Here is a 12,045-nt window from a genome sequence, read left to right on the forward strand (position 1 = left end):
TCCAAGGAATTGCTTGTGTGGTTGTCTACCTTAGAGACAACGAATTTTAATAATTGAAAAATAGAAGAGAAGAAACAGAAATATGAGCCCCATCAAGACCCATAATGTACTGTTCCATCACTAGTTTACCCCAATTTTTTTCCCCCTTTCAATCATTGTTTTTCCTTTGTAACTTCACAAAGATGATGTTTACTCTTTCACAAATATATTTTATTTCACAATCAATTAGAAGCAACTAAACGAGAAAATGACTCAGGTTCTTGCATACTCCATTTTTTCATTTTCAATTCCAAGCCATGGTTAGATATATATTAAAGAAAGAAGAGAATACTGGATTGAATGTCATGTTTTTTGCATTCTTATAACCTTGAACTTCCCAAAAAGAAAGTAATGTGAAGGAAATCAGTGTTTATTTGAAGCAAGTTCATTGCATGCTACATTGCCACAATAATTTATCTAAAGCTGATCTAAAAACAAGAATAAAGAGAGTACAATAAGTGTTAATAATTTATTAATAATCTCTAGCAATTCTATATTCTATACATCCTGGACAATGTTGATGATGTCAGCTTAGCTTGCTTTATTTTGTTATTATCTTTTTAATGCTACTTTTGTGTCAAAGTTTGAGTGGGCATAGCCAGTTTTAAAGGATGATTTCATCATTCTGATGCTTACATCCTAACCACTGCAGGACAAGCCTCAACCTATGAATTGTGTCATGAAACTATGAAGAACACATTTGCAATTAAATTATGTCACAACCATGGCAATCTAATAGCATTATTAATATGAATATAGACAAAGATTGATTTTAGTTCATTGATCATTTATTTCTGATTGACTTCTTAAACATGATGATTTACTGGAAAAAATAGAAGATTGATTTATGTGTATCTTTTGATATGTATGTCTTTCCATTGTGATTCTGGTTCATGTTAGAATGTCGTCATCATCACTGTCTTCTTCATCCTTTGACAAACGTACTTTGGCATCTCCCTTGTGCTTCTGTGACGTTGAAGCTATATTGAGATACTCAAATACTAAGGCAAATCTTGGACGACCATTCTTAAGGTGTCCAAAGTACAACACGAAGGTAATTATAAGACTTGTAATGTAACATATTTAATGAATTGATTAATATTACGCACGTCTAACATTTGAATTGTTTTTGTGTGCAAATATCAGGGATTACCATACTATAAATATTTCAAGTGGGCAGATAGTGATCAAGACATAGAGCTAGAAGAAAGAAAAAATGAACTGTCAAGGAAGGAGAAAGAGCTCGAAAAGAGACACATCGATGTCGAAAATAAAGTAATTGAGCTCCTTAAGATAGTGGATGACATCAAGAAGATAGAGATGGTGCTATACAGTACATTTGAGGAGGTTTAGAAAAAGGAGTTGGTGCTTCTTGAGAGAGAAGCTTCCCTAAGGCGTTCACGCATGTTATCCCGGGTGTACTTTGGTCTTTTTGTAGTTGTTTTTTGTTATTTATACTCTCGGTAGTGGTTTATGTTACATCTTATTTGGAATTTGTAGTTTAAGTTTTATTAGTTATTTAGTGTTATAAGTTATTAGTTATTTAGTGATGTAAATCTTTAGTTTAAGTGTTATTAGTTATTTAGTGTAATAAGTTATTAGTTATTTAGTGCTGTTAATCTTTAGTTTAAAGTGTTATTAGTTATTTAGAAAACTGAATTGTAGTTAGTTAAAGTGTTATAAGTTATTTATTTATTTATTAGATTTGTATAATTAATATTATTTCTGTGGATGCTGTTTGGTGGAGACGGGAGGTTTATTCATCTTGATGCTGTTGCTATTTGTGTTTCAATTGATCGAGGCAGGGGAGCTAACCCTAAATTATTATCAGCTAGTTACATTGAATTTGCTCCCAGATTGGTGAATTGTATGTAAGTCAAGGAATGTAGCTAAATGGAAAAAATCAGCCAGTTACATCGAATATGCTCACAGATTGGTGAATTGTATGTAAGTCAAGAAATGTAGCTAAAAGGAAAAAGCCACCTGCACTGGTTGGCCAACAACACAAAAAGCCATCCTACTCAAACGAAAAAGCCATACTAGGCAAATCAATGGAACGATTGAACTAGGAAAAAGTTTAAAATTTTTTCCAATTGACCATTTGTCTTTGAATGTACCTAATATACTCTTATTTCAGGCATAGTAATATAATCTTACTCAAACCTGTTGCATCACTAGTAATATAAACAATTATAAAATCTTTTACCCTTCCAAAAATAATTGGAAATACTATCACTTTTTAAAATAATTACAAAAACACATCAATATATTGCTTTTGACCACCTGAAAGTTGCATTCCTCTCTCACCAACCTGCAACAAAGGCTCTCAATTACTTTTCCTTGCTTCAATATTTTCTGTAAGTGATTATTTTCAGCCTTCAACAGTTCCATAATGTAAATATCAAGGAGAAAATAGCTACTCAAATCCTTGAGATTTCTTACTAGTATTTTTTTTTCCATTTTTGCACTTGTACAGTTCCATAATGTAATTATACTAGTATTTTTTTTTTCAATTTTCGCACTTGTACTTGGAATGAAGTTAAAAATTCTTTTGAATAAGTAGTCAAGTACATGAAGAACAATCCAAAGCAATTGACTATCATATGGCACGAAACTAACATAATAATACCTTGGATATCTTGCCAAGTTTGCAAAAATTAAATTTTAACCTTTTTGCACCGGTTGTGTGCTATCGAACCCAAAAAAATCTATTACGTTTAATATGAAAATATGAATATCATCTAAATATTACAATTAAATTGTGTAAAGTTTAGAAATGTTACACTTTCTTGGCTACCAATCGTTGTTTCTCGGTGTTGGATTCTACTACTGTCAATTACTGAGCTGTCTATAACAGGCTGTTTATAAATAACAAAATTCTTAAGAAATAGTAAAGGCATGACAAGTTACCATCTCAACTGAGGCGAAATCATTGTTTGGCTTATAAATAGATCTATTTCTGATACCTGCACTTGTTCAGGATTGGTGATATCCACTTTTGATGGCCCAAATAAATTCTTGCGTGTGCCGATGGCTGGTGTATCTCTGACATTGGAGCTCTCATCTCGCTAATAATAACGTAACAATTAAAAATACTTTTTCTTCTAAGTTTACATTATAAAACTAACACACATTTACACGTTAAAGGAATCGCACGTTTGTTTTTAATTCTCTCAATGTTAAAACATTCACCTGTTTGAGTTTCCCTCTGAATTGGACTTTCTTCTATTTGGCTTTAACCTTTCGCATGTCTGTCTCCATCCTGTATGCTCTCCTCAGAGATGAGTGTCTTCCTTTTCCTTTGGCAACAAGTGGACTCTTAATTTGTTGTGAACCAGCAACTGTAGTTGTGTCTAGTGTCATAAAACTAGCATTCGAATATGTTATGGGTAAAGAACTATTAAATAGGACATCACTAAATAATAGAAATTAAGTAATTTTTTTTCCTTTTTCTAATAAGTAGAAATTAAATACTTATAAAGAACTAAACCAGATAAATAGACTTTAAAAATCGTCGCCTTCGAACCTGTTTGGGTCAAAGATCTATTGCGTGTTTGCTCGCGATAACATTCAGTCATCTCATGTATCATTTTCTTTGCATCTTCGAATTGCTCATTAGAATCTGCCGCATATGTAATCATCCCATAACACATATTCAATAGAATTAAATATCTATTACCATTAGGTCTCTGATCTCCTGCGTCATATCTACTGCGGATTAACGTGTTTCTCCTCTTGATGTCCTTTCTCCATCGGTCTAGAATGTACCGATGTGGCAATGATTTTATACCGTTAGATTTGAATACGGCCAAAATATGCCTACACAGTATCCCCATCATCTGAAATAACCCACATGAACACTTAGCATTGCAGTCTTTTTCATTAAAGTCCACTGAATATGTAACCATTTTAGTGAACTCCTCAATACGAACTTCATCTTCTACCAAATAACTCTTCATTACACCATCCGATGTAAGTAGAGATGGATCCAAATCGAGCACACCTATTACTTGTTGCTGAACTTCCATAAATTTAGCGTTAGTGTACAACTTTTGGAATTTCTTTTCAATTGGATATCTAGATACATAAGGAATGACCTGGCTAAATGACTGGAATTCCGCATGATTTTCATTCTCAATTTTCTTCCTCAACGCATTGTCAAACTGGTTAACAAACTCATTCAAGTTTGTCTTTGAATGAACATAACCGTAAAAAAAAAGCATTCATACTCTCACTGCGCTGAGTTGTACTCATTCTAGCCCAAAAGTGCTCTTTCAAGAAAATCGGTACCCAATGCTCATGCTCCGCATATAAACTTTTCAATCATGCATTCTCATGTAAGTCGTATGTGTTAATAAGCTCGGCCCAACATTTCTCAAACTCCTCAATAGTTTGTGTGTCGTACACACATTTCATCAGTTGAGTTTTCAGCCCACTTCTGTATGCAGCATATGACCCAAGCTTCTCAGGGACTTTCTTCAGTATATGCCATAGGCATAATCTATGTCGAGTTTCTGGAAAGACAATAGCAATTGTATTTTTCATTGCTCTGTCTTGATTAATAATAATAGCCTTTGGAGATATACCGTTCATACACTGCAACCAAGTTTAGAATAACCATGTAAAAGTCTCCGTGTTCTCATTAGAAATCAACCCAGCTCCTAAAAGAATCGACTACCCGTGATGGTTTACACCAACAAATGGTGCAAATGACATCCCATACCTATTCGTCAGGTATGTGGTGTTGAATGTAACTACATCACCAAAATAACGGTAGGATGCCCGACTACGTGGATCTGCCTAAAAAATATTTTTTAACCTCCCGTCATCGTCTAAATCCATCAATGCAAAAAATCTGTTATTCTTGTTTTTCATCCTCATAAAATAATGTCGAAGTGCTCTAGCACCACTTGAACCAAGTCGTAGATGTCATGCTTTGTCGATGTAATTGCGACAATCATTTTTCCTAAAATGGGAGGTTCTCAAAGCCACATGCCCCAACGACAAGAGATCCGTAACTCTTATTCAGTCGGATGCCAGCTAAGTCGTTGTGCCTAAGACTTTTTTAACGGACTCACTCACTTCTCTGTTACATCGAAAGAAACGGGATTTCATTAGGCTGAAGTCGTGATTATGTGTATTATGTACTATTGTCAACCGCATCTTTCTCTAAACTCTTAAGGCATTAATCCTTATCTTACAGTCTATTTTTCCCGTCAGACGTGGGTTGGCGAGATTGAAACTCTTATTTTGGGCTTTCCCTCTTCGTGCACAACCAAGGGTGACATATTTGACACTTTAATCCTCTGAACTCTCACTCCTTTGTGTCATCACCCCAAACCCACATTTTTTAGCATAATGCTTATAATAGCTGAACAAATCTTCAAACGAATTGAACTCCATCCCTGACTTTGGTTCCGCAATGATATCATTACCATCCGATGATGGCACTACCTGTGGTGTACCAGTAGTGCCATCGTCAGTTTCCTGCTCATCTGGTCTATCCAACAAAATTTCTTCATCTACTCTAGCAGAAGTACATGACGCTTCAGTTTGCAAACAATCGGGCCTATCTTCTTGACCAACTCTTGTGCTCGTTGCAGAGCTTGCAGCGATAAATGGCCTCGAAGGTCTCATCCCAAATTGAAATAGATAACCAACGTTTTGCTTTAAAAAAAAAATTAAAACATTTAATTTGTTTAAAAAATTATTATCTTATAACTAAAAAACAAGAAGGAAGTTGAAAAACCACCTGAATGTTGCATGGATTATTGGTTCCATCTGGATATGGCAAGAAAGCTGGTGACCATGCAGGCTCTGGTCCAAAATAACCGTGCATGTAATTTTGATAGTTTAGTAGACCAGTTTGAGAGATGTCCTAACAAAATAATAATAATAATAATTAGGAAGTTAAACATTGAGCTGCAATTAAGTTTTTTAATTATGGAATAACATACTGAGTTTGACGGATTTGAGCTAGATAGTGTTAGCGGAGATGGGTGTTCTTCTCCTTTTCCCATGCCCTGTACAAGTTGTTTAATATCTAAGGTAAGTCTTTGATAAGTTATCAGGAAAATTACTTCAATCAACCAAGAGTGAAGACTAATATTGTACATACTTCTTCCAAGAAAAAAAAAAAATTGATCAAAATTTGCTTAGTATCAAATACTGTTTACACATGCCAGACATGATTGATGCCTTTGTTATCAACTAAATCATCCACTGGTTTTTTTTTTTCAGAACAATTCGAATTTAACTAACGTACATGAGGAAACAGAATGATAATCCTGCACCCAAGATCATTGTTTAAAGGACCACACTGATCAAACTTTACCAACATCAATCTTCAATATTTTTTGTATGTGTAGGAAAATAAAAAGATCATTTCAACAACAACAATTGTTTTAATGATCTACTCCAAACATTTTGTATACTTAACAACATCTAAACCATAATAATTAAATCACAATATTTAACCAGTAAATTAATTTTTCAGCTAAGAAATTTCCACATATTTAACTCTATGCAATGCAAAAATCTTTGTATTTAATAATATCAAATCTAAATCACAACATGCTGTGTAAGAAAAAAACCAACTAAATCACAACAGAAAAAAACCAACTAAATCACAACATGCTGTGGAACAAAAAAACCAATCTGTGGAAGAAAAAAACAGCTAAATCACAACAACAATGGAAGAAAAAAAATAACTAAATCACAACATGCTTGATTGTTTATCAGTGACCAAAACATTTAATCAAATGCAAAGTTAAAATTTCAGATTAAAGCATAGATGAAGATGACCCACGGCGCGACGATATGAGGATGAAGATGACCCATGAAACTGACCCACGTCGCTGACCCGAAATGCTAGCCTACTAATCTGACCTGAGATGATGGCCCACGAACCTGACCCAAATGAAGCCCACCAAGCCCACCAGTAGACCTTGACCCAGCCCAACGTAGACTGGCCTTGAACCGGCCCAACGCACCTAACGACGTTCTCTGGGTTTCAATCTATAGACCAAAACGAGGAAGAAAATCTATCAAACTCACTCGCCCAAATTTCTCTTTTGGTCTTGCACAGCGCACGCACAAAGCAGGAAGCGAAGCGGGAAACGAAATGTAAAACCTTTCTGCTTTTCTTCTTCGTTTCATCTTTTTTTTTTTTACCAGCTCACGTCAGCCAATTGCACGCTGTCTACATAAGACGACTGTGCATAGCAGAATTGTTATAAAATATAGCTATGAAGCCTATTCAAGCCTTGCTAGGTACAAGCGATTTGACGTCCCAAACTGCGTACCGACGTTAACATGACTATTTTTATTTAAAATAAAAATAAATAAAGAAAAATTTTGAAAGAAGAAAATGTACTCTGCATCATAAAAATCATTTTTGTATTCAATTTATACCGTTTCATTAAATAGATATCTTACATGTCTGCATTGGTATACGATTTGGTGCGCGAACTCGCTTGCAAGAAAACTTTTTCTATTCTCAATATATAAGCATAAGTGACTAAGTATAAGTAATTAGGTTACATATCATATATTTAATTATAAAAATTGTATGCTTATATTATTTAGCTAATATAGATAGGTGTATATATATATATATATTAGCTACGTGTGGGATGCCAAAGTCAAACACAACATGAGCAAACTGTCTGCTCTTGCTTCCCTACAAATAACTGAAAACTGAAAACTAACTTGTTTTATTTCGTGGAGAATAAGTCAACTCTCTCTAATGTGGCTAATTTTCCTTTTATGGCCAGCCTCAATTTTAGCTCCTAAGAAATATTGACACGACCCCCATAGATATTTTTTTCTTTTTCTTTTTTTAACAAAAACTCAAATGGAAAAACAAAAACCGAGAGATTAAAAATATTTCGTGATATATCCAATATTCAATCTGCAAAAATAGGTGAAAAACTGGGAAATGAGGGACACAAAGCAGAGGGAAGAAGTAGTTCATCCTCTGCTGGATCATCATCATCTACCCAATCACCTGGGTCGACTGCATTACCATTGATAGATGGTATCATAATCTCGGAAACCCATGACCTCCACCATGCTCCTACCACCTTGATTGAGACCAATGCTGGAGATTATTCTCCTGTAAAAGACTTTGCATACCTAAAAAATGTATGCTTTTCAGAGACTACAAAGCTCTGGGCAATTGCAGGCCCTATTGCTTTCAACATTCTCTGCAATTATGGGATTAATTCTTTTACCAGCATTTTTGTTGGACATCTCGGAAATGTGGAGCTCTCTGCCGTTGCCATTTCTCTCTCTGTCATTGCCAACTTCTCTTTTGGCTTCTTGGTTAGCTTCTTCCAAATCTATGTGCAGATTTTTTTTTTGCCTTCTTTTGTTGTATAAATTCTTATGCCATACTAGTTTTGTACTAGATCTTGGTTAAATGTTCAAATGAAATTATTTCTTGCAAGTGCTAGCTTAATTTTGGTCATTGAAAAGGAAACATGTCCTTAGAATCTAAGAACAGATGAAAAATCATGGTGGATCTTGCAAAATTTCAAGTTTTCTTCTGTATTTATTGCAGCATTTCTCAATGTAAAATGAAGATAAGCTATACCCTTATTTTGTTATGTTATTCACAGCCCTTGCATAAAATTTTAATATTTTAGCTAAAAATTGTTTCACCAATGCATGCTGATTATACGAAATCGCAGCTTGGCATGGGAAGTGCACTGGAGACGTTGTGTGGACAGGCATTTGGTGCAGGGCAAGTGGAGATGCTAGGGGTGTACATGCAACGTTCATGGATAATCTCATTTGTCGCCTGCTTCTTCTTAATGCCCCTCTACATATTCGCAACGCCAATCCTAAAACTCCTCGGACAGGAACATGACATTGCAGAACTTGCTGGAAAATTCTCTATACAGACTATCCCTCAAATGTTTTCACTTGCGGTAAACTTTCCTACACAAAAGTTCCTGCAGGCACAGAGCAAGGTCGTGGTTATGGCATGGCTTGGTTTCGGAACTCTTGTTGTGCATGTCGGGATCCTATATCTGTTCATTGGAGTGTTTGGTTGGGGTACGGCTGGTGCTGCTGCGGCCTATGACATCTCGGCATGGGGTATTGCTGTGAGTCAGACAGTTTATATTGTTGGTTGGTGCAATGATGGGTGGAAAGGGTTGTCGTGGTTGGCCTTCAAGGACATTTGGCCCTTTGCGAGACTCTCTATTGCTTCTGCTGTGATGCTTTGCCTAGAGATCTGGTATTTCATGACCATAACTGTTCTCACTGGACACCTGGAGGATCCTGTTATTGCAGTTGGCTCTCTTTCAATCTGGTGAGATGAACAGTAATTTGAATGTATTGCTCAACTTAAAATAATAGACTACTCTCAAAAGATGCAGAGTCAATTGGAAAATGTTTATGAAACTTTCAGAAGTGCTGCAGTTATTAGCTTGAGAAACATTTAAGGATAATAATGGGAAACCGACAGGCATATGGAGAAACACTTCTGCTATGGAGCTGTTCTCTTGATGCCCATGAAATGAATTCAGAACACATAAGAGAAGAAAATAATCTATTTGCAGGTGTGTCCGTCGACATCAAATATACCGTTGATGTAGAAGCTTGCCGCATCGGCTAACATAAAAACGTATTTGTAGTTTTCCCTTTTTATCATTGTAATGTGTCCCACGATAAGTACCATGTTTACACACCTACTTATAAATAACATAAATTATAAGATCAACTCAGTTCAGTCTAATTTTAAACTAAGTCTAACATCCAAACACCTAACTCTCAAACCAATCAACTCATCTCAACTTAAAACCTCTATTTTAAGCTGAGTCTAACATCCAAACACCTAACTCTCAAACCACTAAACTCATCTTAACTCAATACCTCTTTACACGCAAGACCCACAACCGTTTTCAAATTTCCATAAATATATCTTAACTCATTTTAACATCCAAATACATCTAAACTCATCTTAAGTGGGCTCCACAAAACTTACTCCACCATCTCAACTCATTACTATTCATAAAGAACTCAACTCATCTCAATTCAACTCAACATCCAACTGCAGCCAAATGTTGTCATTCTTAGTAAAAGCAGATGGGATTTCTGTCAGTTTCACTAGTTTCTCTTCAAGTTCCACATGCATATAACTTATATATATATATATATATATATATATATATATATATCAGTGTTTACTATGGTAATATAGTTTTCTAATGCTCTTTTCGGATATCTATACATAATCTCAAATCTGATTTCGGTTCTATTTTTAATGTTACAGCATGAATCTGGATGGGTGGGAAGGCATGCTGTTTATTGGAGTCAATGCAGCTATAAGGTGGGAAAGAAAATCATTTCTATTGATCAACATCTTTTTATGTTTTCATCTTTGGCTCCTAAATTACCTATTCTTTTATCCATTTCCAGTGTTAGGGTTTCTAATGAGCTTGGATCTGGACACCCTAAAGCAGCAAAATACTCGGTCATTGTCACAGTCATTGAATCTCTCCTCATTGGGATTTTCTTCGCAACCCTTATTTTGGCTAGCAGAGAACGTTTTGCCGTAATCTTTACGGGCAGCAAAGAGATGCAGAGAGCTGTTTCTAGTTTAGCATACCTTCTTGGTATAACCATGCTACTTAACAGTGTTCAGCCAGTCGTATCAGGTAAAAAAAAAAAAAAAAGCTAACAGGATACATAATCACACGCCCAAATGTTTTCTAGCACATCAAAGAAAAATATTATTCATCCTCCTCTTAATCGTCATCCTTTGGTATGACGTGACATTAAATGATTGACAGACAAATAAAAAAAATAATAAATAATTTTTTAATCATTTGATGCATGACCCGCTCTATACGTTTCTGCAGGCGTTGCTGTCGGAGGAGGTTGGCAAGCTTTAGTGGCATATATAAACTTGATTTGTTATTACATTATAGGCCTCCCCATTGGCTTTCTTCTAGGGTATAAAGCAAAATTAGGGGTGAAGGTAAGGTATCAGTACTTGTCACTGATTAAGCATGATATTCAAGAAACCATAAATCTTAAGAGTAAAGAAGCAAACCAAACCATGTAGTTATAATTTCTTCATCCATTCTTTACTGGCTTCCACAAATAGATAAAATCCACTTCTTTCTTATTCTTTCTTGGAAGTTGAGTTAAAAAAAGTGAGCATTATTGCTGTAGGGAATCTGGTCTGGCATGATTTTTGGGACATTCTTGCAGACGCTGATCCTCTTGATTATCCTTTTTAAAACCAACTGGAACAAGGAGGTGAGAATGGTTATATTTCATTTGCTCTAAGACTGTTGGGAGTATATGGAAAATAGAATGCATATAGATTTAAATTTTTGCACAATCTAACTATACAAGCTATGAAATATACATACTTCTTCTACATTGAATCGTTTAAATGTTGGAATTGCAGGTAGAACTAGCAGTAGGACGAATGAGGAGGTGGAGTCGACAAGATGAACATCAATTTGACATGTAAAACTCTGGTGTTGTCTTTGATCCATAAACAAATCGAATATGCTTATAAATGCCAATATAGTGAGTATGGCATTATTGTAGATTTGTATTACTTCTAGGATAATGTTTCAGTAAAAAGGGCCTGTAGAGAAGTTTGAGCCAATCAAAAGTATTTCTATACCCAAAAACAAAAATACTGATGACTACTTATCCATTGCATTGCATTGCCTTGCCAGAAATCCATGTTGTATATATGAAACATGTTCACATCCTTTCTCATGTTACAACCCTCTTCCTATTCAAACCCTTTTCTTCTCAATCCACAGAGATAAAATGCAAGACCGGTGCCAACACTTCATCACAAAAGAAAAGACTGGCAGAGCTGGGACTGCTAACTAATACTAATATAATAGAAAAGGACTCAAGAGTGCAAGAGAAGTGCTTTTTGTAGAGACACAAGAAAGCATATACTAACCTATTGGCCTTTCTAGTATTTAAATGCTATTCATCATCCATTTAATCATATTTTCATCA

General features: G+C 35.2%; 2 protein-coding genes across 2 annotated transcripts; both read left to right on the forward strand.

Moving 5' to 3' along the window:
* The first annotated feature begins 894 nt into the window (after positions 1–894).
* LOC121241099 lies at positions 895–1,558 on the forward strand. The gene is made up of 2 exons (XM_041138717.1): positions 895–1,093; positions 1,186–1,558. Exons 1-2 carry the CDS (start codon positions 941–943, stop codon positions 1,390–1,392), a joined length of 360 nt encoding a protein of 119 aa, XP_040994651.1. The 5' UTR covers positions 895–940; the 3' UTR covers positions 1,393–1,558.
* A 4,268-nt stretch (positions 1,559–5,826) lies between these two features.
* Positions 5,827–11,879, forward strand: LOC121259985 (protein DETOXIFICATION 35-like). The gene is made up of 7 exons (XM_041161868.1): positions 5,827–5,859; positions 7,915–8,364; positions 8,733–9,358; positions 10,322–10,378; positions 10,468–10,706; positions 10,911–11,029; positions 11,227–11,879. The coding sequence occupies exons 1-7, from the start codon at positions 5,827–5,829 to the stop codon at positions 11,341–11,343; spliced, it is 1,641 nt and encodes a 546-aa protein (XP_041017802.1). The 3' UTR covers positions 11,344–11,879.
* Positions 11,880–12,045: the final 166 nt, after the last annotated feature.

Source organism: Juglans microcarpa x Juglans regia, chromosome 1D (genome assembly GCF_004785595.1).
Source record: "Juglans microcarpa x Juglans regia isolate MS1-56 chromosome 1D, Jm3101_v1.0, whole genome shotgun sequence".
Taxonomy (NCBI): Eukaryota; Viridiplantae; Streptophyta; class Magnoliopsida; order Fagales; family Juglandaceae; genus Juglans; species Juglans microcarpa x Juglans regia.

Excerpts from the sequence above, each read along its gene's own strand:
- LOC121241099 (XM_041138717.1), top strand. The coding sequence starts at position 941 with ATGTCGTCATCATCACTGTCTTCTTCATCCTTTGACAAACGTACTTTG. Across the intron at positions 1,094-1,185 it reads GTCCAAAGTACAACACGAAG|GGATTACCATACTATAAATA; the intron begins GTAATTATAAGA and ends TGCAAATATCAG.
- LOC121259985 (XM_041161868.1), top strand. The coding sequence starts at position 5,827 with ATGGCAAGAAAGCTGGTGACCATGCAGGCTCTG. Across the intron at positions 8,365-8,732 it reads ACTTCTCTTTTGGCTTCTTG|CTTGGCATGGGAAGTGCACT; the intron begins GTTAGCTTCTTC and ends ACGAAATCGCAG. Across the intron at positions 11,030-11,226 it reads AAGCAAAATTAGGGGTGAAG|GGAATCTGGTCTGGCATGAT; the intron begins GTAAGGTATCAG and ends TTATTGCTGTAG.